The 25,994-nt window shown below is 31.1% G+C and overlaps 1 protein-coding gene across 1 annotated transcript in view; it reads left to right on the top strand.

Annotated features, from left to right (window-relative positions):
- Positions 1 to 25,994, top strand: part of LOC140057884 (uncharacterized) — a 54,232-nt gene that overhangs the window by 3,582 nt on the left and 24,656 nt on the right. Inside the window, exons 7-16 of the mRNA XM_072103625.1 lie at positions 142 to 4,254; positions 9,739 to 10,011; positions 10,390 to 10,612; positions 19,627 to 19,706; positions 20,440 to 20,638; positions 20,877 to 21,715; positions 22,085 to 23,789; positions 23,963 to 24,087; positions 24,832 to 24,971; positions 25,564 to 25,784. Of these exons, the coding sequence (XP_071959726.1) occupies positions 142 to 4,254; positions 9,739 to 10,011; positions 10,390 to 10,612; positions 19,627 to 19,706; positions 20,440 to 20,638; positions 20,877 to 21,715; positions 22,085 to 23,789; positions 23,963 to 24,087; positions 24,832 to 24,971; positions 25,564 to 25,784 (7,918 nt within the window). The remainder of the gene's footprint in view (positions 1 to 141; positions 4,255 to 9,738; positions 10,012 to 10,389; positions 10,613 to 19,626; positions 19,707 to 20,439; positions 20,639 to 20,876; positions 21,716 to 22,084; positions 23,790 to 23,962; positions 24,088 to 24,831; positions 24,972 to 25,563; positions 25,785 to 25,994) is intronic.

The raw sequence follows: 25,994 nt of genomic DNA, 5'->3' as shown, positions 1-25,994 counted from the left end.
GTGGACCTCAAAACTGTAGAGGCTGATTCAGTCACTAGAGGGTCCCTACAACTATACCATCTAGGTTGTCATTGGTCCACAGATGTGGGGACAATGAATTTGAAATTTAATAGATCATTATTTTCTTCAACTTTATTCTAGGCTGGGGAAACAATTAAAGTTCAGAATGGGGAACAGAGTCATTCAGCTCACGAGATGACTGAAGCACAAATGCAGGTTATCAAGTTACAAGAGACTGTCACTGAGAAAGAGACACTATTGCAGGATTTAGCCACAAAGTATGCTAAGAAAAATGATGAGTTGGCAGAAATTAAAGAAGAAAGAGATTTGGTTAAACGGAAATCAGATGACGAACTTGCTGATATGAACAAACGGCTTCAACAGGCTGTAGCGTCTAATCCATCTGACATTAGTGAACAATTGGCTTTACTACATGCAGAACTTGATGAGACTTATGGACAACAAATTGTTATGATTAAGTCACAGCTGCAGGAAAGACACCAGAATGAAATGCAAGAATTGCAAAAGAAATGTGAAGACTTCAAATCAATGTTAGAAGGTGCTGAAACTAATAACAAAATAAGAGATGAATTAGAACAGAATTTAAAAGAACTCCAAGACCAATTAGATGAGAAAGAGATGGACTTAGAGGCTCTTCAGAATATCCAAAAAGACTTCGAAGATCAAGTTGCACGTCTCAATAATCACAACAAAGAACTCGTAGAGAAAATGGAGAAAGAAGAAGATGTAACTTTGCAACTTCGTAGAGAGCTTGATGAAGCTAACAAAGCAATACAACAGAAAACTGCAGAGTTAGATGAAAGAGTTACTCAGTTTAATGATGAAAAAGAAAGATTAGAAAATGAATATCGAGAAAGGTTTGAAGATGAAAGTGCCCATCAAGAAGATATCCATCGCATTGCATTAAAACAACAGCGTTCTGAAGTTGCTGCTGAATTTGATCGCAAAATGAAAACCAAAGTAGAAGAAGTTGAAGACCATTTCAAGATTCAATTCCGTACTGCAAAATCGGACAAAGAGAAAGAATTTGTTCAAGAACTCCAGAACATTCGACAGCAGTTAGCAGAATCTCATGCAGAAGAGATTGAAGCTGTTACAAAAAAAATCACAGACGAATTAACTGAAAAGCATGAGATTATGCTGGAGGAGGAAAGGAAAAAGCACCTCAAAAGAATAAATGATATCTCTGAAGAGAAGGCATCGACGGAGCAGAATCAGAATAAAGATTGGATTGAAAATCAAGGAAAAGAATGGAACAAACCAGATAATTCACCAGATTGGGAGGCAAAGCAGCAGCGAGAAATGGAGGATTTGATGGAAGCAAGAGATGCATTGATGCTACAACTCGAAGATGCTCATCGACAGATAGAAAACTTGCAATCTGAGCTGGTGTCAGTAATGGATGATAAAGATATCAAAGGACAAAGTGATGAAGAAGTTTTAATGCCAGAAATCGATGCTTACAATCAAGACAGTATTATATCTCTTGGAGGCTTGTTTAAAAGTGCTCAAAACTCTGTAAACAACGAAGAAGATAGGTCTGATCAAGATGATATGAATACTAATTTTGCACAATTAAATGATGAATTGAAAATGTTGAAAGAAGAAAAGGAACTGTTTAATGAGTCCAGAAAAGAATTAGAAGAACAAATTGAAAATATAAAAGTCGAGCTTCAACAAGTAAATGAAAAGAATTCCAATATAATCGCACAGAATGAGAAATTAGAAGAAGAAAACAGTTCTTTAAATAATGAAATACAATTATTGAATAATAATATTGAGACTCTTACAAAAACAAATAATGATCTAGAAACCCAGTTTGAGACATTAAATGAAGAATTGCAATCCGCTAATGCTGAATGCGAAAACCTGAAAGAAACAGTCGATGGAAATAATAAAGAGAGTAGTAATCATAGAGGTGATGAAGTAACCCCTATAAGCGAGGAACTCATGGAAAGTGCAATTGCTACCAATCTAGAACATGGTGCAGAGATATTTGCCATGTCTGGTGACAGTGCTAATGGTGATCGAGAACAGTTATTAAAAGAGAAGGAATTGTTGGAACATGAGCTGGAAATGAAGAGAGAAGAATATGAAACAAAAATTTCATCTTTAGAAAAATCATCAAAATCTCTTGAAGAAATTATATCTAATCTTCAAAAAGAACACACTGAATTATTGCAACAGATAAATGAGAAAAATGAGACAATTGAACAATTAACAGAGGTTAGAGAAACTCAAGCCTTGAATCTTTCCAAAATCAATGATAAATTAGATGACCATAAAGATAAAATTGAACAACTTGAAAAGCGAAGCAATGAACAATTAGAAGAATATTCCACAGAAAAGAAAGATTATGAAAAGGATATTTTAAATCTTAAAGAGCAACTCTCTAATGCAGAATCTAAAAACGAACAGAAGGTTTCTGAAATACAAGCAAGACTAACAGACCTTTTTGAAGAAAAGAGGAAAGAATGTGATAGTTTGCAGCAAAGCTTTCAACAAATGAGAAATGAACGAAACCATGTAGAATCAGAATTAGAAGAAAAATTGCACATGACTGAAATACAAAATGAAGAAATGAATAAGAGCATGAATGAGAAAATTGATAAACTAAATTCGACATGCAAAGAATTAGAGGACAAACTTGAATACGAGAAAAAACAATATGAATCTAGATTAGAGATGTATCAATCTTCAAGTCTTGATGATAATGGTAGAAAGTCGCCAGAAGTATCTGCTGCTGAAAAACAGAATGCTATCTTACGAAATACACTTCAACAACAAGGTGATGAGCAAGTGTCTGTTGCATCTGAACTTGTACAACTTAAACAGGATTACCAAATGCTAAAGACAAATTATGGAATTAAAGAAGCTGAATCTGATGCCATAAGAGAACAATTAGACATTGTTGATAAAGAAAAGAAACATGCAGTTAAGGAATGGGAAATTGCTGAAATCGAAACAGGTTCTATGAAAAAACAACTTGATGAAAAATCAAGAAGTTTGAACATTCTTGAGGAAGAAAATTTAACATTGAATGAGGAAGTAAATAATCAAAATATTGCACAAAAGGAATTGGAAACCGAAAGAGACAAACTTCTGGAATTACTGGAGGATAGAGATTCTAAACAGAATACAGATGGCGATCGCTTACTTCTTTTAAAAAACAACAATGATAGTCTTATAGAGCAAGTTGAAAATCTGAAAAAAGATTTGAAAGAAACAGAGGACATATATAAGAAAGAGAATACATTATTGAAGGAAGCACTAGAAAGGGAAAAAGAAGTAAATGAAAAACTTGAACCAGAAAGCAATACTTTGCGCCAAGAGGTTCTTGATCTTAAAGATAAATTAGCAAAGAAAGAGCAGAATGAGTATGAAATACTCACCGAAAAGAATAAACAGATAAGTATTCTTCAAGAAAGCAGGGGACAATTAGAAGAAGCAAATGAGCAGCTTACAAAGGAACTTCAGAATTTGAATCAGAATAAGAACATTTCTGATGTCGTCTCAACTGATGTCCAAGAGGTTTTTGGTAAGCAGATTTTAGATCTTCAACAACAGCAGGCCTCATTGATTGAGCAGCTCGAGGACCAAAAACGGCAACGTGGAAATGTTTCTCAGGTTTTAGATGATCACCTTGTACAAGAAGAAGCGCTAAAAAGAGAGAAGGATATGCTTTTAGAAAAGCTTGAGGAGAAAGAGTCTGTTGAGGATCAGTTGCTTAGAGAACGATTAGAACTTCAAAGACAGATTCATGAACAACAAAAATTAGAAGATCTATTAAGTGAGAAAGATTTATTAGAACAAGAACTTTCAAAACAAAAACGTTCATTGGAATGTGAACTGCGAGATATCGAAGGGAAATTACATGAAAGAGAGGAGGACTTGCTTTCAGAGAAATTACAGTTAGAGAAAGAACTAAAAAACAAAGATCTTCAGTTGCGGCGTTGGGAAGTGGATTTGAAGGAGAGACAACTTGAGTTTAGAAACAAACAGAATAAGATGCAGGAACAACATCAGAGTGAATTCACTTCTCTGAGGACCGACCTCCACCAGCAGAATCTGCAGAGGTTAGAAAAGATGCGTTCAGATGTGGAGAGACATCATGCCGAAGCTATTACCAGACTTAAAATGGATATGGATGAAGAGTATAATTCTAGAGAAAGGAAGAATTCCAACCAGCATTTGGCAGATATCTCTTTATTGAAGATCAAACATCAATCTCAGGTTCATTGGTATTCTTTCTAATTAATACACTAGTTAAGTCAACTCTTTAAAGTAGGTTTTAAAAACAAATCTCAGGTTGATATTGTGAATTTAATTTTCAATCCAAACACATTTAGAGTTAGACTCCCTCCATTTCGAAAAAATACTATGGTGCTATTTTATTTCCTTTATTGTTATTTTTTTTTTAACTAACATTAAAGATTAATATATTAAAAATATTAATATACCAAAAATATTAATTGACCTAGCCTACCTATATAACTCATTACATTTTTCAAAATGTATTCCCGATATTGTGGCGTTCCATCATAAAACACATGTTTTTGAAATTGTGTAATTCATTAGGTATCCATTCATGTATAGATAATTTAAAATATTGACCTTAGAGCTGAAATTTAATTCATCTATAAAATACAAGTATAGATTTATGAAATATAGTTTGCTTAACTTGTTTGAAATTTGTTATTCTAAATTATATGTTAGTGATAATATGTATTAGACCAATTTGTTGATTAGTCATGATACAGTGTGAGAGAAGGATACATACACTGTAGATACTGGTTATTTTTGGCAGAAAATGATTTCTTTGTTGTGTTATTTCTCTTTTGGAAATTTGATTATTTATGTAAAAGAAAATATTGAAATTTAAACCAAAAATGTGGAAAGGAAATTTGTTATGTATAAAAATATTTAAAAAGAAATTTCTTATTTTTAGGAAAAGAAATTTCCCTTTTTGTTTAAAAAAAAGTACTGTTGATACTTACAATTCGTTTAGGAAGGAAAACATTTTTTATTCCTGAGAAAGTGTGTCAATATTAACTCAATATACATACAGTAATTAAAATTTTTAATAAATAATAAAATTATAAATTAAATATAATAATTTCTTGCATAGCTAGCAAGTCAAAATGTTAATTATTTTAAAATTGCCAACCAATAGAGTACAACTTTAGTGAACTGTGCTTTAGAAAGGAATATGTTTCCTTACTGTATAATGCTTCTTCTCTCGATGCTCAACACAGTTGTTGCTTGTCAGCATATTTGTCTATTCTATATTTTGTAGCAAAGAGATATTTTATTAATATTTTAGGGCAATTTTTTAATTAATTTTTTTCAATCCAAACACCACAAAAATGCAACTCATTATAGTATTTGATTATTCAGTGTTTTACTACCACAATCTGTAAATTGATCTTGAATCTGTCTTTATCAAATGATGATGTCATTATCTCTATAGCACAACATCAATCATTATCATCATCAACCCTGTTTAATATCAACTGTTCACAAATTATTATTAAATATTAAAGGCACATAACATTATCTTATTCCTGGTCACATTAACCAAATTCCTTCAGTTACAATCATACATAGTTGATGTAAAATGACATTTGAAACTCTAGGCAAGCATAACAGAAATATCTCAAGTGTGACTATTAAAGAGAATCTTGAGAACAGTATAATCCCACATAAATCTAAGATTACAATCTTTTAGTACGGCTTAGAAATGATGTGTTGCTTAACTGTCAGATTGTACGACACATCAATTTAGTGGCTGGAAGCAGTAGAGCTACAATAACCTGTGGTACTAAGTTAACATGGATATTGATATTCATCATAATTTTTCCAGTTTATTCTAGTAATAATATGATATGTCTGGTTATAGCTTCTGTATTTATTTAGTACACCTGAAATAAGTCGGTCATTGAACTTTTACCTTAAATTTAGATATATTTTACCATGTCTTTCTTTACAACATTGACCAATGTACCAATTGTCTGGGTCAAGGTGCCGATGCAAGATATGCTCTACCCCAATTATTGTCTTGTCTTATTTAAAGTGTATTTTAATTTGTGTTTTATGTGATACAATTTTACTAATCATTCTTCTCAAATTAAAAAAAATTAGATCTCAATTATAAAATTTATCTGCACTAATACTGTATGTGATGTGCCCGTATATGGACATGATGATGTCATATTACCACCATATTTGGGCACATCACACATTTTATGTAAAGGAGGAACTGTAGATGACCAAGTATAATCCCATGCTCAAATATAATCCCACTCCTTACTGTGGGCTAAAGTCTGATAGAAAATGTATTGTTAACGCAATTTAAGTATAATCTTATTTTTTTTGGCCAAATTTCACATTCAGGGACTACACTTGGTCTTATACTGTAATGTTTTATGGCTTTACTAACACAGTTTGTTACAAGGTCTCAATTATTAAGTTGAAACGGAAATTAAATTAATCATTTATTTCAAACAATTTGATCCAGACATTATTCAACTTTGCTGAGCTGATAATTGTCAGATCTAGCTCCTCAAACTCTGTGTTGTTTACATGTGAGCAGTGAAAGTGGGTCACTAGTTGAATACGCTTATACAGTAACTTTTTATTATTATTTAATCTAAATTAATATAAATTTATTTCCAAATCCATTTGCATAGCATTAATTTATTGTGATCTTGTTTTTATAATTTATTATTATTTATCTGTTACTAACAATTAGTTTAGAGGGCAAAATTGCATATTTTCTTTACAGGGTTAAACAAAATGTAAATGTGTAATTTTGTCCAGTGAACTTTTTTTCATGTTTAAAATGCTATTACTAAAAGACTAACATTTGTTTTTACATTCAAGTTTTCTGTGCACTAATATTATTATTTAATGATTTTTTATGTTTTTTGCATTTCTAACAATAAGCCATTATACATGCCTTTTTAAAAATTGTTTCGGAATCTTAAAACACTTTTGTAAACAGATACAGTACTTGCTTTGGCTGACTTTATTTACCTTTGTAAAATAGCTGTTTGAACTCTGTTGCAGAATAATTCAAAATTGTTGTTGTTGAATGTTTACGAAAGTGTGGTACTAATTCATCATTTACTAACCCATTCATTACTTTCATTCTATACAATGAGAAAGTACACAGTCGCCATAAAGCTAAGAAAATAGTTCAATTATGTTCATCTTTATAAAGCTCATGTACACTACACATATGCTGAACATAATCTAAAATGACAATTTAATTTGCATGTTAACAAGGTATATAAGTTAACCAGGTTCCTAGTGGTGGACGCTTAACTACAAACGTTCAGTATTTCTATGAAGTTAAAAGTTGTATAAATGTTTATATTTCAAGACTGATGTATATATTATACTAAAGTACACTCTCCTATTATTATCTTCCATCTTTAAAATTAACAGCTTAAGAAGTATAGTTGTAAATATTAATATACGGTGCTTACAAATATTTAAAAATATAGTTTTTAAAGGAAACATTTCCTACAATTTATTATGCATCCTCTTTCATAAAAATCATTAAAAATGATTAATAATGTAATTATCAATATAATAACATAGCAGAGATAGTATAATAATAGGCATTGAGGAATTATTAGGAAATTAAAAATTTAACTTACATTTGCTTATGTTAATTCTTGAAACAAACTATTGCATGATTTCATTCATTACAGTACTGTGTGAAAAACAAATGTATAATTTAACTAATGCATTGAAAAAAAACGTGTGCATATGATGATTATGTTTAAAAAAATACACAATATTAATAAAAGAGTTGGAAATTATTGGTTAATAAAAAAATTAAATTATTTGTTTGAAATAAATTTAAATAATTTTGTTTTGATTTTTGGAAATTTATATAATTATTTATTTTAGAAATTAATAGTAATTGAAATAAAATGAAACAAATTTTAATAAAAATTAATTATATTTCATTTGTAAAGAAATTGTTGAGAAAACTAAATTATTTTTAATTATTTATTTAAATGTTCATTTTGTATCCAATAATTTCCGATACATATAAAATATTTGGTTCTAATTCTCAAATGTAGTTTAATTTAGAATAAGCATTTGGCAAAGACCAATACTTGAGAAATAATACAACATAACATCATATACTAAACCACCGTATTGTTTATAATGCCAGATATGCATGAAAGAAGGAAGAATATTATTAAATGATAATTCTGTGAAATGAATCGTCTACGTGCCTTTCTTTTTGCAGTATTTGTATTTGACCCTTGACCCAGACATTGTTTTTTTTTAAAAGATTTCTTACAGGGTGTATATTTTCAACAGATTCCTATATTGTAATATAATTTATTTAAAATGTGTTTTTTAGTGGATAAGAATTATTGCATTTTATTGAATTAGTTGGTTAGTGGTGATGGTTTGTCTTAATATGGATTATTGTTTTATTTTTATTCTTAGAAATTCTTATTGGTTCAGTTTTAAATGTTTTAGTTGTGCGTTGTTGATTTAGATATGGTCAAATCATCAATGATATCAATTATATACTTATCAACATTATATTCCCATTATCATGACAATCTTTTCATCTTATTTATAAATACATCTTATCATTTACATCATCATCAATAACACAATCATCATCACCAGTGCCTTATGATCATCAATGTTGCCATCATAATATCATGTTATCACTATTATCTTTTCATCAACATCTTCCCACCATTTATACCATCATCACTTTGATATGGATGTCACCCACATACTTCTTAATTGGTTGCACTATGGCAATGATTGATAAGTTTAGTGTTCAATTCTTTAGATTATTCTAAAATTATTTCTACATCAACACTTTTTTTCCATTTGGTGTGCGATTCATCTAATTGGTATTTTATTTTTAATGTGTCTGCATCCCCTGTAGAGTCTGAAACCCCTTTATAGTCCGAAAACCCCTGTAATTTTCAAAAACCCTCAAAATGCGTTGGTAGTTATTGATAGCACTTGATTATAGAATACAACAAGCACAGGAGCTGCATTGCACATATGGCAAATAACATAAAATATGTGCTATTTTTTACATCAGTTAGGCTAGAACGCAAGAAAACAATGATGTATTTGAAACCATTTAAATGGTTCCGAGTACAGTTTAACTATACCAAATGGCAATCTGACGTTATTTGATAACATTTTTTTTTTTAAAGCAAATAGGTATAGCACCCTCTTGTGGTAGATGTAACATTCGTTCACGTTAATTAGATGTGTTGTTTGTGTGAATAATATAGTAGTAGTTATTGGGTCTATGTTTTGTGTTTCCACCTTTGGTAGACTTTTTTGGTGTTCATGTTGGTTCATATTTCATTTTACTTTGTATATTTTCGTTAGAGTAGTCACATGAACCAATCACAATACATACAAAATTACTCGTTATACAAAACAACCCTATTCATAGAACCAGTTATTTCTTGTGTGTGCCACCATAAGAACCAACAATTTAAACTCAACTGGTCAGTATATTGGGATCCTCAACAGATTGCTGATCCTTGATATGCACATTAAAATTAATACATTCATAATTAGAATAATAATAAATAACAACAAATAATAATAATAGAAATTCACCATACATAACAAAACTCATAACAAAATTATTAAAAAGTGCAAAAGCATATACAATTTATATGTTCATTCTTTCTCAATATATAGATCGATGAATTAAAATCCTCTTATGAAAGTGAGGTTGCTACCTTGAAGGAGAAGCTAGAGAACGAAAGAAAGGTGCAGGTAGCCACTGTGAAAGAAGTCCATGAGCGGGAACGTGATCGAGAGCGAGATGAGTGGGAGCAACAACATGAAGAGGATATGCTTAACTTAAGGGGTCAACTAGACTCCTACCATCAAGTTCTCTTTGATGAGGTCAAACAGAAAATGGAAGGTGCCTTTGAGATAGAGAAGGAAGAGATTCATCAAGCTCATAAGGTAAGGAATTGGTAAATAGATACTACTCGGCCACTATAAGGCATCACTTTGTGCACAAAAGGCTTTGAACCACGGGATTACTCGTTGCAAACTCTAGCACAGTAATTCCATATAATCGCATATTGTTGCAATCGGGGACACTCTCGATACATCACAAACAAATCAGTTTGGATATGGTCTGCAACAAATTGTTTTTCTAGCTTGAAAAGTGTCAATGATATTTGTTTTGTATTTCTATTTTCTTGTCACATTTTTTTGTCACATAAACTTTGCTATTGTAGACAGAGCTTAAGATTTAAGATGCTATTTAGATTTAAGATATGGTAGCTGTCATGCTTGGAAAAATGTTATATTTTTACCTCTTTTCTTTAAATTCAGAATGCTCTTAAACTTGAGTTGGAAAAGATAGAAGAACAGCACCAGACAAAGATTAAAATGATGCGAGCTGAGTTCCAAAATGAGAAAGAAATCGCGATTGACGATGTGAGAAATCAACTTATGGACGTACATCGAACAGTTCTATCAGAGCTTGACAGAGAATGGAATGAGAAATTTGATAAGATTAAAATGGAGCATGAAACAGAGTTACTGGAAAGTAATTGTAAGTTGAAACTATTTTTTACACGAAATTGAAATTAAAAAATTTATTTACATAGACAAGATTTTGAGAAGGGATTTGTTTTATATAAGAGAGGGAACCCACTCACTGGCTAATGGAGACTGTTCGAAAGGGTGAGGTGAACTTTTGAACATTTTGAACATCAAAATATGATCATTTTAAGTTAATTTATATTAATATATCAGACTAGAGATACATTAATGCATGCTTTTACAATATTCTTCCACTATCAAGCTGGCTCAGGAATAAGCCCGCCTTAGATAATAAGGATATTAATGTGTGATGGGATATGGTCTTGTTATAAGCATTAATAATACAGTGAAACTAATTTGTATAGATGTGTACACTATAGAGAGAGGTCACTGAAGGTCACTATTTTATTTTCAAATGTTTATTTTATAACTGTATAATTACTTATTGACTTTATACTAAATTATGAAGCTATTGATATACTGTGCTTGTGAAATTTCATGACAAATTCTGCTTCACAATTAGAAAATGATCGACCTTACAGATATTGGCAGCACTTCTATAGTAGCTATTGTGTATTGATTAGACACTTTCCAATATGTTAATGTTGATTAGTGAGCCTAATTGAGTTTAGGATTTTAGACATCACTACAATAATGTGCATCTTTCTTCAATATTCAATTCCGGTTCTATAGATGGAGCAGTTCAACAACAAAAGCAACTTAATTATTAGGTCTTCACGCCCTCAAATTTTTTGACTATCAACTATTTTGATTTTGACAAAAAAATGTAATTCCATCATGTGTGTAAACTATAATATTCTCATGTTTGATAAATCAGTTAGCTAATAGTAAGCACTGTTTAAACAACATTTCAATTCTGGATATGAAAGTAACATCCTTGAAGTATTTTATTATATTTATATAAATCCAAATTACTGCAAAAAATGATAATGCTGTGGGAATCAGTGACTTGATCTCAATGGAGATACAAAATGAAATAAACAAAAAGCTAAATCAAAACGATAAAGTAAAACAGCCAGAAAAATTAACAACACAAGCTCTTCATCAGTGCAAATTATTATATTTATATGTTTAATACAGTATATTTTTAATATAACATTCCTTTTGGTTAATATATATTTTGTTGCATAGTAGATACCTTTTTTATGAGTTATATACATTTACCAATATTATTTGAACCATGTTTGATTGAAAAAGCAATAAAAAGGGATATAAAAAAATTATTACATAAATATTTACCTTGGAAAAAATATATATAGAATATTCCTCTTTAATTCAACAATTTAACAATTAATATGCAGAAAAATGTAGAAAGGTGAAGGTCAAACATATGTCTATATTTAGCTGCAAATCCTATAATCTGTGACAGTTTCAACTTTTATAGTCATATGGTGTATCTTTATGCCCTCTATCTCCTGAACTTAATCTCAAAATATCCGCCCTAAAGGTCACTTTATGGGATTTCCGTTGGTCAATATCAATTTATCATCACAAATAAACATTTTCAAAATTGCTAGATTTATCTTATAGCTACTACAAATAAAACAATGTTTTTTTTTATATTTGTTTCTTATTTTATTTTTATTAAATGAAATTACTGAAAATAAACTTAATAATTACAGTGTCAGATTTAGTAGTGTGCACAATCTGGACATTTGTTTTATCGGTTATAAACTAAACACATTTTGATCGACCATCTGAATGTTATTTATGTATTTATTTAGTTGTTAATAGTTATTTACCTCCGCCATGGAGGCATATGTAATCAGTAGAGTGTGTTTGTTTGTTTGTTTGTTAGCAGGATTACTCAAAAAGTAATTACAAGATCTTACCAAAATGAATATACAGATAGATATGTGGTCAAGGCCCATTCCATTAAGGCACAATTCTTGACCACTTTTGAGTATACTTTTAGACCTGCTAGTGTTAAAAGATAGGACAGAATTTTTCAAAAGCCGGCGAGCAGTTTTAGGGTAACAAGTAAACTGAAATTGCATTTTCTCAAGAACTACTTGTCCAAAAAACTTAAATTTTGTACAAGAGGCAAGAGTTATAATTTGTGATTTGTAATTTTAAAACATAATTTGATTTAATGTGCATGTTTTTTGATGCGAGTAGTTTAAAAAACCTATTTTCAAATTCACTCGTTTGATTTTCGCGTTGCTATTCTATTGTTAGTCAACTGAAGCTCATTGTTACTTACTTGTTACATAATCATTACGCCAAACTCGCATGCACATGCTTGTAGTGAAATTAGCCTCAATCACAAACAGCATTAAGACACACACAAATATATATATATATATATTTTTTACCGGAGAAATCTTATGTAGGAGAATTTTACAGTAGGCGGAGGTATGCTTTCTAGTTAATCAGTGTTTAACGGTTTGTTCGCTATGTTACACTATTAATTGTTTTTTTAGCTACTGGGTTCTCCTGTCCCCAACATTTCTGGATAAATTGTCTGAAAAATATTCTTGTAGAACATATAGTTTCCAAATATTTCTCCTTGTAAATGCTTTGCATAATTTAATAGATTTTTAGAACTTTCAAGTAAATAGACCCAAATAGCTTGACATATACTGCAGGTAATATTTGCATATTCATGTTATCACCATTTCTGATCAGTATGGTACTGTAAATCATTTACTAAACAGTAATATCAAATTTATACAAATGCCAACAGATTCCACAGATAACATTTGTAAATAGATTGTATGTGTACGTGAAGATAATTCTTTTATTTATATATTATTTTACATGAACTGTTTCGAGATTTGTTATAGATTAACTGCCAATCATAAAATAAATACACTAGTTTACCACATTAAAAGGAAGTGCCCATCAGTTATTATAGGTGTTCATGTTTAAATCATAGCCAATAAACATTATCTGTTTTTAAAGTTATTCTCCAAATTTGATATTCATCCACAAATGTCTATTACCACATGTCATATTACGAACTTGTAACCCAAGATTCTTTCAACTCTTTCTTTCTCCCTGAGCCTCAACTCAGTTTATATTAGCATGATAACTTCTAAAATAGTATATCCATCCTGTGTAATTAGCGAGTTGCTCACTGTAAAATGCATAGGTTTATGGAATAAAAAAACGTTTGTGCAGTGCTTTTATAGATTCATTGCAAAGATTTCTGCTAAAAAGTAGCGATGCACCTCCCTTTCCTTAGAGGACACGTCTTTGGAGGGACATAAATGTACAGTTATTATGCCATCAATTCATTGGACACTTGTTGTGCTATATTTGAATTGTTGTAACGTAGGTCAAAACCAATTAAGTTGTAACTGAAATGAAATGTTATAAATATTATGTGTACATGGCCACTGTTCTTATCAGTTAATCAGTAGAAAGCCGGTTTTAAAATCAGTACCCAGGCCTACACTGATTATGATGTCATACTAGAGAATATTGGAGGGTTGTGTTCCATTTATAAGAAAGGGTATTGATGATAAATAACCAACACTAGAAAATGTTTCTTTAGTAGGGCTTTCTTTTATAAAACAGTATTACTTACAGATACCATACATAACTTTATTGTCTTTAGATTAACCTTCCATTATTCAACAATGAAAATAGTTTAAAATCAAAATAATATTAATTTCACCCACTAGAATAATGGTTCCTTCCATTTAGCTAACATGAGATTTTGTATGCTGGTGGTTTGTGAGCCAGCCTGTGTCAGTTTGAATTAGCATAACAACAGGCTATTTTGCCACACATCATCAGCCTAACAGGCATTCATAAACAGTTATATATGGCCTTGGTGTTGGTAGTACTGTAGATATTAACACATGAGACAACCTAGGCCTAGAAAGGAATACACATTAACATATACTTTTACAGGCGTTGGAGTTTATAAGGAACCAAAACCTTGTTTCTACTTACTTGTGTCACACTGTAGTAGGGTCTGATGATACTGCTTCTGCTGCTAGCTAGGCTGCAGTCATCCATCATGTAAGTTGATTAGGCCTACAAATACACAATATCATTGATTATATCCATTAACCCTTTTTTAGCATTAAACTTTATGTATTGCAGTTGTTACAGTACAGGTTGTTTTGATTGAAAACAGAATTTAAGGTCATTCATTCATATGAAAATATCAAAAATGACATCTGTTTAGTGTTAGAATATTATTCAATATTATTAATTATGCTTTTCAAAACTATAATAATTAATCTAAAAACCTGGCCTAGTGCATAATATACTAGATACCTACCTGTATATTTTGCTCCATTGAGCAACTAATTAATAACATGCATTTTTATTTTAATTGAATGATATACAGCAGGCTACAGTTTATTTTAGATAAATTAGTTGTATTATACTTTATAGTAAAGTTCTAAACTTAGGGTTGACAAACCTTACCCACTATCTCAGGGGTGAGGTACTACCAGATCCTATGACATTCTATGTAATGGTTTATATTGTATTGATTGATTGTAGTGTATATTTTTTATACCGATGAAATTATATCAACATATTTGTCAATACAGGTAGGCCTAAATGCCAGTTTTCAGTTGTACTTTAGTAATGTTAAAGCCCCATTCCCTACGTTTTTTAGATCTAATTTAAGATCACAAACTATATTTAATGTAAAAATAATACTATATGGTCCTTTTTTCGTCTTTAAACGGTTAAAAATGTGAAAAATAAGTCGATTCTAATAATTATAGCGGCCCGCTATAAATCCCAAAATGCATTGCGCGCGGATTGATATTTTTGTTTTTCACCTGTAATTCGCCCACTTTTCGATCGATCGTGAGGCCAAAACAAATGGAAGACTCCTAACTTTTCAGCGAAAATATCGGGTTTTCCCCAATTTGTATCAACGGAGTCTGGCAAAAATAGAAAGACAATTAATGAAGCAACTATACAACGTCAGGCTAGGTATATAGCTAGCGTACGATGTTCGTACGTTACCGATGTTTACCAGCTAGGCCTACAAAACTAAGCCTAGCTAGGCTAGGCCTAAGACCGTCTACGAGAGGTCGATCGCCGCGAGCTACTTAGAAGGTAGTGCATTGTTTCTCACTTTTTATCATAATTTACCATAAACGTGCATTTAATAAGACAAGGAATGACATGGTTTAATGTTTTTAAAGTGATATATATGTATTATTTTCCAAAAAACGTCCAAAATTGCAGGGAAGGGGTCTTTAAAGATACATGAAGAATAAAGTCTGCAGGCCTATGTGGTTAGGTGGAATAACTGTCCTTTAAAATTGATAAAAATATAGGCCTACAGTAATATTAATATCCCCTCTGAAAAAGCCTTCAACTACAGACTTTAGTACTATACCAATAATAGGTTCTGCCCACTCAATGAGTCATACTCGTTTGCATTGGTATCTGATGTGCTGTTCAAATTAATTGGGCCTACATACATTATGCATTGGATAAAAAACAAATTAATTAGGAACCATCATCTTGGAGAACTCATCAAGGGAAATACAATTTTGTTAAATGTTACTTACACAGTTTGGTAATCAGTGATAATTGGATACAATACACTGTTGTAGTACTGAAGAAATCTTAAGTGCCCGGCCAGGCATTTATTATTGATTTAACAAATGAAGCTAGATATTAGTTGTATTGTTGTCTTAAATACCGAACTACTGTACTAGATTTTCATGAATGATTTCATTTGATTACTAGTAAAAAGGTTTTCTTTAGTAAATCACTTTGTTTATTAAATTTATTTCTATTTTGTGGATCCAAATTTAATAGTATAATTCAAGTGCAGTATTCCATCTGTTCATTTCTGTTGAGAAAATGTGAATCATCGTACTCCACCTATGCAATAGTCTTGATATGACATGTGTCACTGATTGATAATATTATAAATAAAAATTGCAATTGAAAACGTCCCTCCGCCACCAGAGGGAAAAACATGAAAACGCATCCAAAACCATGATCTGCAATGTAATAATAATTACACACAATGTACAATGTGCGCACTAAAATGTGCATTATCGGAATTAAGTGTAAACATAGCCTTCTCTTCCATTACTACAGTATATAGAATCGACTTACCAAATACGGTCAACATTATCTCAACAAGTGTGATAATTCTTTTTGTATTAAACTATAACTATAAATGTAATGCAGGAAAGGTACAGTATACTGTACTGTAGAATTTATGATACCTTGAGAATTTCTCATGGAAACGCCCTAGGGTATTGCTAAACACCGCAAACCCCCGCAAACCTCCAAAAAAACATAGCAAACCCCATCGAACCAACATAAAAGTGATTGAATCATGTAGTGTACAACCCACTGGGTATATCAATGTAAAAACAAATTAAATTTCTACTGTTAACAACTTATTTTTGGGGTAAAACATCATTTTTTTGTCAAAAATGATTGCTAAACCCCGCAAACCTCCAAAAAACCATAGCAAACCCCACCGAACCAACATAAAAGTGATTGAATATTGTAGTGTACGACCCACTGGGTATATAGATTATTAAATTTCTACTGTTAACTACTTATTTTTGGGGATAAAACATAATTTTTTGGTTAAAAATTAGCAATCATTTTTGACCAAAAAATGATGTTTTACCCCAAAAATAATTTGTTAACAGTAAAAATGTATTATTTTTTTTACATGGATATACCCAGTGGGTTGTACACTACATGATTCAATCACTTTTATGTTGATTCGATGGGGTTTGCTATGTTTTTTTTTAGGTTTGCAGGGGTTTGCGGGGCGCCCTATAGAATCGAAAGTATGGTTACCATTTTCTCAACTAGTGTACAGTACAGGGAAGACAAACATAGCAAACCCCGTTGAAACTACTGTAAATAGAAATGATTGAATTATTTATGGTCTAACTGTACATCTGTCAAAAGTGAGTTGTACTGTACAATATGTACAATACATGATTTTAATCATTTTTATTTGGTCCTAAATGGTTTTTTTTTACAGCAATACGGGCTGTACCTCACAGTATAGCACCTTTCTAATAAATTATTTTCACAATTTTTTTTTTTTTGGTAAACAGTATAATAACCTAAATATTGTAACTGTTGTTAATGACATTGATGATAAAGACCCTTTTAAATGAAACGGTTTCACAGCTATTGTTATTACTGCTATTGTAACTTCTATACAGTACACTGATTTGTAATCAATACAAATCAATATTGAATCAGTCAACCATTCACAAAATTATTTTGATTGTGTATTGTTATTTGATACTATGCCTTTTTGAACGTAATATTAGTCTGTATTTCTTTTAATATTATAACTGTATTATTAACTGAATATTTTCAATGTCAAAACTCAAACAGTTTGTGTTGTACTGTACTGAAGTGTTACACTACAGTAGAATTCATCCTATAGGATACACTAATAAGTGGATACTTTGTTGGTGTCCAGTTAATAATTAATAATAATACTTATATTCTGGCAATTTCCCATCCTTTATTTCTTGCCCAATTATATAGTCAAGGTCTAATACGTTCTGTACTGTAGTTAAGCATACTGATTACTGTAGTTATTTTATACAAATCTTTAGTTAGGTCGAATCTTGAATTCTGCAGTGTTATTTTTAACTCTATTTCTCTTGCCCAGTCTTCTAGATTACAAAGTGTACAGAACAAGTTTTGTCGATTTTATGTGCGTAAATTTGGTTCTATTAGCAAAGACGTTCTTATTAATTTAGCGGGTAGGCGTAAGTTATTTGATTTAATTTTTCTTTTTAAGGCTGTGAACTCAATTTTCCATGGTAATTTTGAAGCGTACTTTCCTATTTCTGTTCCACAATATCAATTGCGTAATCCTGCTTTATTTTCTATATCAAGAGGGAGGGTAAATATTACTCAAAATGGTTTTGTTAATCGTTTGCCTAAGTTATACCACTCACTTTGTAAAATTGATGGATCTGTTGATATCTTTTTTGATTCCCTTGCTTGTTTCCGTCACAAGGTTTTGTCTAATGTCAGTAATATTTAAATGTTGTCTTGTTATCTAATGATTTTTGCTTGTATATAATATGTTATATTTTACGACTTTCAACCCTGTTAATGGTGACGTTTGGTCACTGTAGGGTGCTGATGAAATAAAATAAAAAATAAAAATAAAGTACAGTACACAGGCCTACAGTACAGATTCATAATGAAAATTCAACATGAATATTCCATTGTATACAATGTATCGGTTGGCCTTGAATAAGATTTTAATAAACACATTAATGTTTTTTTATTCTTTCAAATTTCATGTTACTATATTATTATACTGTAAACATTGAATTCTGAAGATTCTTTCAATTTATGTTGCCTATTGTTACCATAGTGATGGATATTATTGTTACCATAGCAATATGATTACTAGATTTTTACAGTACAAATTGTCAATTCATTAGATAAATGTTAACAAGCAATAATATCCCTTTTAGCATACTGTCTCTTATTAAAGGTTATGTATGGGTTAGCAGTGAAATTTCATATTTTCAGGAAATGTTTGTCTGAAGGATTTCTTTATCATTTTTTGACAGACATTATTTTTGTATATTTGTACGTTGATATGTTCACTTGGGTAATGCTTTACATAGTCTGTGTACCTGCACATCTGAGGAGTAAATTGAACAATAAATTTCAATATGTCCATGTCTGATAAATCTTTAAGAATACTGTGTGACTTCAAAGAAGAAAAAAAAGTAAAAACTTATTTAATTTAAAACACACTGTATTTTGTAGGTAAATAGCATTTAGGATAGAGTACTTAGGTGTTCAAGTTGTTTGATGTGGTTTAAAATAGTAATTTAAATTGCTTTATGAAATTATACTGTACACAAACTAAAACTCCTGTAAATACAGTACTGTAGTAACTGTTAAAATACAACACTCACTCAGTTCAGTAGCCCTACAGTACACAGCAACTGCACAGTACAGTATAAACTTGACATTTTTTTTTTGTCCATTGGATTATTCTACTGTACTTCAGAATCATATTTTTGTTTGTGTTTTATCATTTTACAGATAAAGCAGAAGCCAGTTCAGGACAACTTGTTGATCTTCTCCAACAACGGCTCAGTCATGAGCACAACAAAACTATTGAGGTATATAGTATATATTGTTAATCCATCAGATATTATCTATTGAACTGATATGGTCTTGTTTATTACAGTACAGTACATACAGCACTTTATGTTATGTTATGTTATTTATTTATTATTCAAAATTTTTTGTTTTGATTTTGACGTTATCAAATTTTTATTTTCTTTTAAGTTCTGTTATTTATTTGTTAATTTCGTAGCTTAAGTTAGTTAAGATAAAAGGTACCAAGCTTGATTAGCTTCGGCTATTTCTTGGCTACCTTTTGTATTGATATTTGATTTTTAAATTATGCTTTTTACTATATTAATTAAAATTAGGTTTGATTTTCAACACAGAGGGATATGAAGGTTTTTTTTTAATTTAAATTTGAAAAATTTGACCTGAGCAAGAATAAGGAATCAGGAGTGTAGCACATAAAAACAAAGCTTTAATATTACAATATTTGATTACATTTACAGTAATTATAAAACTAATAATATAAAATTACTATTACAACCTCAAATGATATAAAGTGATTTATATACAGTATATATTATTCCCCCTTTAACCTTTGCTTGTTTGGTCATTATTTAAAACTTGTTATTTTTATCTGTTTCTATCACTCATAAGCCAGAATTGGCTGATCTTGTAAACAAAAGTGTGATTAAATAAATAAAATGTTAACCAACTGTTAACTACTGTACTATAATAACTGTTATGTAATAATAATAATGTGATGATGTTTATTATTATTAGACTTTAGCACAGGAGTGGGATGAGAAATATATCAACCAACTAGAGAAATTGCGCCGTGAAACGGAAGAACAATTTCAGAAGACACTACAAGAAACAGAATCAGAGTACACCGAGAAACTTCAAGCCAAGGAAGAAGAGTATGACGTTGACATAAAATTGCTGCTTAAGGAACGAGAGCTTCTTGTGGAACAAGCAGAAGGTATAATTATAAATACAATTACAAAAACATTCTTTACTGCAGATACTGCAGTACATTTTCAAGTGATACATTGTAATAAAATTATTACTACAGAGGCAGTAAACAATTTTGACTGAATGATTAGAAATAAGTAGCTGTTACATTTTTTAACATGTTTTATACTGCTCAATATATGCTTTTTTATAATCTGCGTGTGAAAAAAAAAATATAACTTTAGTAATTTTGTTCAATTGTTTAGAGGGAAGGAGAAATATTCAAGAAATTCACCGAGAACAGATGGAAGATTTGAGACACATGTTGCAGACAGAGTTTGAAAAATCTGAATCAAAAGCAAAGATGGAGGAAAAGGCTAACCTTGAAGATTATAACCAAATAAAAGAAGCTCATGATCTAGCTATTCAAGAAAATGTTCTGAAGAAAGTACAAGCCCTGGAAGAGGAGCTACAAAAACAAAGAGATGTCGCTAAAGATGAACTCAATATTCTTCAAGATCAACATCAGATGGAGTTAGTAGAGCTGAAGGCAAGTTATCAGAAAAAGTTTGAAGAAAATAAAGCTATTTGGATGAAAGAAAATGAACAAAGAAAATCTGTTTATAATGAACCGGAAGAGAATTACCGAATTCCTGCACAGAAACGGAACTACACATCCATGATGACGTTGGTTCATCTCTCAGACAGTGAAGAGGATGAACCAGAACCTCCTGCTCCACGTGTCTCACCTCCAAAGTTCACGCAGATTGAAGCAGAGATGAAGGAACAGGTGATGGAGAAGTTAAATGAAGAGTTTAAGGAAAATATGGATGCCATGAAAGCTGCTCTTGAGAAAGAACACCAGAACAGTCTGCTTCAACAACAGATCCAGATGGATATGAAATACGAAATGGATTTGAATAGTACAAAGGATATGTTCAAATCTAAGATTCAAAAGCTGGAACATGATCTTGCACAAGAGCGTGAAGAAGCGTTGCAAGAATTGCGTAAAAGTCTCCTGGATGAACACCAAAAACAACTGGTTAAATTACGTCTGGAGTCAGCAGCAGAGGCCGCAAGACAACTGGAAGAAGTAACTGAACAGGTAAAATTATTTAATTTAAACCAAAACTCGGATTAAATCAATGTTGTTTTTTTATTCTATAATCCTTAAAGTTAAATATTGACATCATTTAAACAAATTCTGAGCCCAACTTTTCTTTTTCCAATAACACTAAACAGTAATAATATAAATTTTTAAAACAAGGTCTATAAAAACACAAGAAGTATACAAGGCATGTTTGAGTAGCAAACACCTATATTCAACTACTGTATGTCATAGTGAATTCATACAGGAACTATTCATAATGCACGCTAAGCCAAATTATAAAGAATAGAACTCATTAAAGGGATTAGAGTAAGCTTAGTCATAATTCCTTTATCCATTGATGTTTAATCTTTAATACTTTTTCAGATTCAACAAGACATGAAAGAAGAGTATTATTTAAAAGATTCCCAGGCCGACAAACAACACAAACAAGAGTTAGAACAACTCAAAGAAGACTTACAACATCAACACAAAGAGGAATTAGACCAATTACGAGAAGATTTGCAACATGAATTCCAATCTGAACTTGAAGCCGTTCAAACAGAGTTTGAACTTCAGACAAAAGTTGAGGTTAGAAAAACAGTTGCAGATTGCGAATCTAAACATTTTGAAGAAGTCAAAGACATTCAGGGAAGATATGAAGAAAATTTAAATAAAGTTAAGAATGAGGCTAAGGAAAGTGTTATTGAAAACACAGCAGCTCTTGTGACAGAATTAACTATTGAGAATGCTCAACGGGTAGAGGAAATTGAACAACTGGCAAGAAGTAAAGAACAAGAGGAAGATGGAGATTGGCAAAAAATTATCAAAGGTATGGAAGAGAGGCATCAAGGAGAGATTACTGAACTAAAGCAACAGATGAAAGACAAAGTTGAAAGAGTTGAGAAAGATTTGCTAGACAAATCAGCAGAACTTGATGAATTTAAAGAGAGTGTGAAAGAAGGAACAGCTCCTGAGATACTGGATATGAAAGAAGCTCTAATTGAACAATATGATAATAGGTTGGATATATTAAAGCAAACTATGGATGAGGAAATAATAGAGTTGACAAGAACAATGCAAGAACGACAAATGTCAGAAGTAGAAGACTTAGCTCTTAATCACCAGCGAATGATTGATAACTTTGTTGATGAACAAAATAAAGCAATTGAAGAGAAAAGGAATGAACATGAGACAGAAATTGAAGATCTCAAAGAACAAAATGAACTTGAAACAAAGATAAAAATGGATACCTTAGAAAAAGAAACAGAAAATAAGTTTGTGAAAGAACGAGAGGATTTACAGAAAGAATATGAAGAAAAAATAGAAAAAATAAAAGATGAACATATCAAAGAGTTAGATGCTGTTGAGCAAGATTTCCAAGATAAATTAAAAGAGGAGAAAGAAAAACTTGATCAAAAAATGGAACAAGAATTAGCAAATGTTAAGGATATTGATGATGCCTTAGAACTGCTAAAAACAAAGCATGCTGAAGAACTTATTGAAAATGAAAATAGAGTAAAGGATGAATTAATATTGTTACACATGGAAAAGTTCCGTGCTGTAACAGATCAATTAGAAGAAGAACATAAAAATGAATTGGAGCGTGTTCAAAAAGATGTTAAAGAACAAACGGAACAGGAATGTCAAAAAGAAATTGATGAACTTATGACCAAATTTGAAGAAGCTGTAGCTTCACACCAAGAAGATTTAACTACACAAGAGAACAGATTTCAGATGGAAAAGGAAGCTTTGAAGAAAGAGTATGAAGATAAACTTTTAGCAATGTCAATGGGATCAGATGAAGATCTTGATCGCTTCAAACTTGATTTGGAAGAAGCTCATGAACGTGAACTTGCAGAACTCGCTGAAAAGCTTGCAAAAGAAAAAATTGCTGATATTGAGCGGCTTGAGGAACAACAGGAACAAGAGATCGTGAAATTAAAAGCAAGCAATGATTTAGAGATTGAGAACCTGAAGAAGGATTATGATCAACGAATGTTGGAGCTTGCTGAAGAGCTAAGAAATAGGCATGAAGAAGAGAAGGAAGATGCAATGGCACGGTTAGAAGAAGATCACCAGAGAGAAAAAGGTAATTGTTATAGAATTTATTTCAGGATTAACACATTGGAAAGTAATGCTTGGTAAAATCCTTTTTGAACAACATGGCTTTCTTGTACTGTAAGCTACACTACCAAACTTTAAATAGATGAATTATAACAGTTTTACATTATCAATATTATTATTATTCATAATACTTCATAGGAGAGTTGGATGCTCAAGTTAAAGAAACGGAAGCCAAATGGCGGCAAGAACTCCAACAAAAAGTCAAAGAGCTCAATGAAAGTCATGCACAGGACATTCTGGTTATTGGTGAAGAAATTGACAAAGTAAGACTTCTGTACATGTATCTTTAGGTTTTTGTGCAACAGAAAAAGATAATTTTAAATGAATGAAGTAAATTGATGGTGTAATTTCAATAAACACTACAACAAATCCTCAAACTTTAGGTTTATGTAGTTTGTAAGGGACCGTGCCAAAATTATTCAACTGCAGTAATTATATTTAGTTGGTTATACGCTGTTATTAGCTAATTATACGCACGGTTTATTGCAGCTGTAGTTACTGACATGATCCCTAATTGGGGTATTAGAAAAGCACTACACAGAAAGTAAACTGTTTAGTAAAGTTAATTAGTAAATTAAAAGCTAATTTGACTAATTAAAACAAATTTTATTAAAATGATCTAGCCTTAAATGAGAGGTGTCATGTCTGTTATGTTTACAAAAACTTTACAAAATACCAGAATATTTTTATGAGATGGCCATACACCTCGCAAGTTTCCTCCTTACACAGATCATTACTGTCCTAATACAAAGTATAATCACCAATTTCCTCAATATTGGATTGTACCATTTTGTAAACAGGGATCAATTTTACAAGCAATTTAATATTTTGTCATTACTTAAATTAAATAATGTTTTTCATTTAGTTTGTGAAGCATAATATAAATCGTGTTTATTTATATGTATGAAGCTATGTCCAGTTTTGACTTGAAATAAAACTAGACCCAAAAATGGAATATTCCAAATGGATAGTTATTGAAACAATTTATTTATTTTTTGCTACCCCAGCTTACTGAGGAAAATAACACACTGTTAAAGAAAGCAAAACAGTATGACACACTAATTAACAGACGGGAACGTGAGAACGAAGAAAGCGGCAATTTATTGGCCATGCTACGTGCCGACCTCAGCAGGTTAAATGGCGAGAGGTAGGAAAGACCATTGTTTTCAAATGTTGTGTGTGATTTCCACGTACACAATTTTCATACAGTATGCAGTGGATATGTTCATTAAGTCATACATTAAGGACAGGATGTGAACCGAAGACCATAACCTTTAGTAGGCATACTATTTTACACCAAGCTAAAGCGCCACTACCAACTTACATACTTTACAGTCAGTTAATACTACTACTTGGTAAATTTTTTTTACCAATTACCATATTTACATCATAATTTTTATCTTCAAGTTTGTCTGTTGGTTGAATTTCCCATTTGGTGTCAAGATAGTTTTATATATTTCATTGACACAGAACATATCGCATGTAATAGGTGTATAAAAGAATATTTTCTAAAATGTTATCTTTACGTAGTACAGTAGATAAAATGTAACTCTGCTTTAAGCCCCTTTTCCTACATCAATATCCCATCAAGGTTAAACAACGACCTTAAATAAATTAGTGATCATAACTTATTATTAAGCTAACTTTATTATTATTTAATTTAATTTAGTTAATTTTTTACAAATAACTTAAAATTAGAAAAGTAATTTTATAAACAGTATTCATATCGTATTCAATAGGGACTCAATACAGCAAGCAAATGATCATCTTTTGCAAGTGCTCAGCCAGTCAATTCAGGTCACTATGGCAACAGAAGACACAATTAATCGTCAACTTGCTAAACTCTTGGCATCAGCTGAGGAGAAGACATCTGAGAGTCTGAAGCAAGGAGAAGAGGGGAGAGGTGCGGAAGGTAGATCACCAGCAGAGGGGGAAGATTCAAGACTCGGAGCTTTTGGAGGTAGGAGTTTGTGTGATGATTTTGTGTTTTGATTTTGCATTTAATTGCATAATTAGACTTTTTTTGTCATTTCATACTTCATAGAAGATAAGAAGATAATTACTGAATTATGTGAAATGTGTTAATCCTAGCAGTTCTTTATCTTCAATTAAATTACCAAACCAAATCACTGCCCTACAGCTTGCACCAAAAACCTGCTCTTTTCAACAT

This window comes from Antedon mediterranea, chromosome 1, assembly GCF_964355755.1.
Source record: "Antedon mediterranea chromosome 1, ecAntMedi1.1, whole genome shotgun sequence".
NCBI classification, from domain to species: Eukaryota; Metazoa; Echinodermata; class Crinoidea; order Comatulida; family Antedonidae; genus Antedon; species Antedon mediterranea.
The sequence above is the reverse complement of the archived record's forward strand: the minus strand, read 5'-3'. Positions and strand labels throughout refer to the sequence as shown.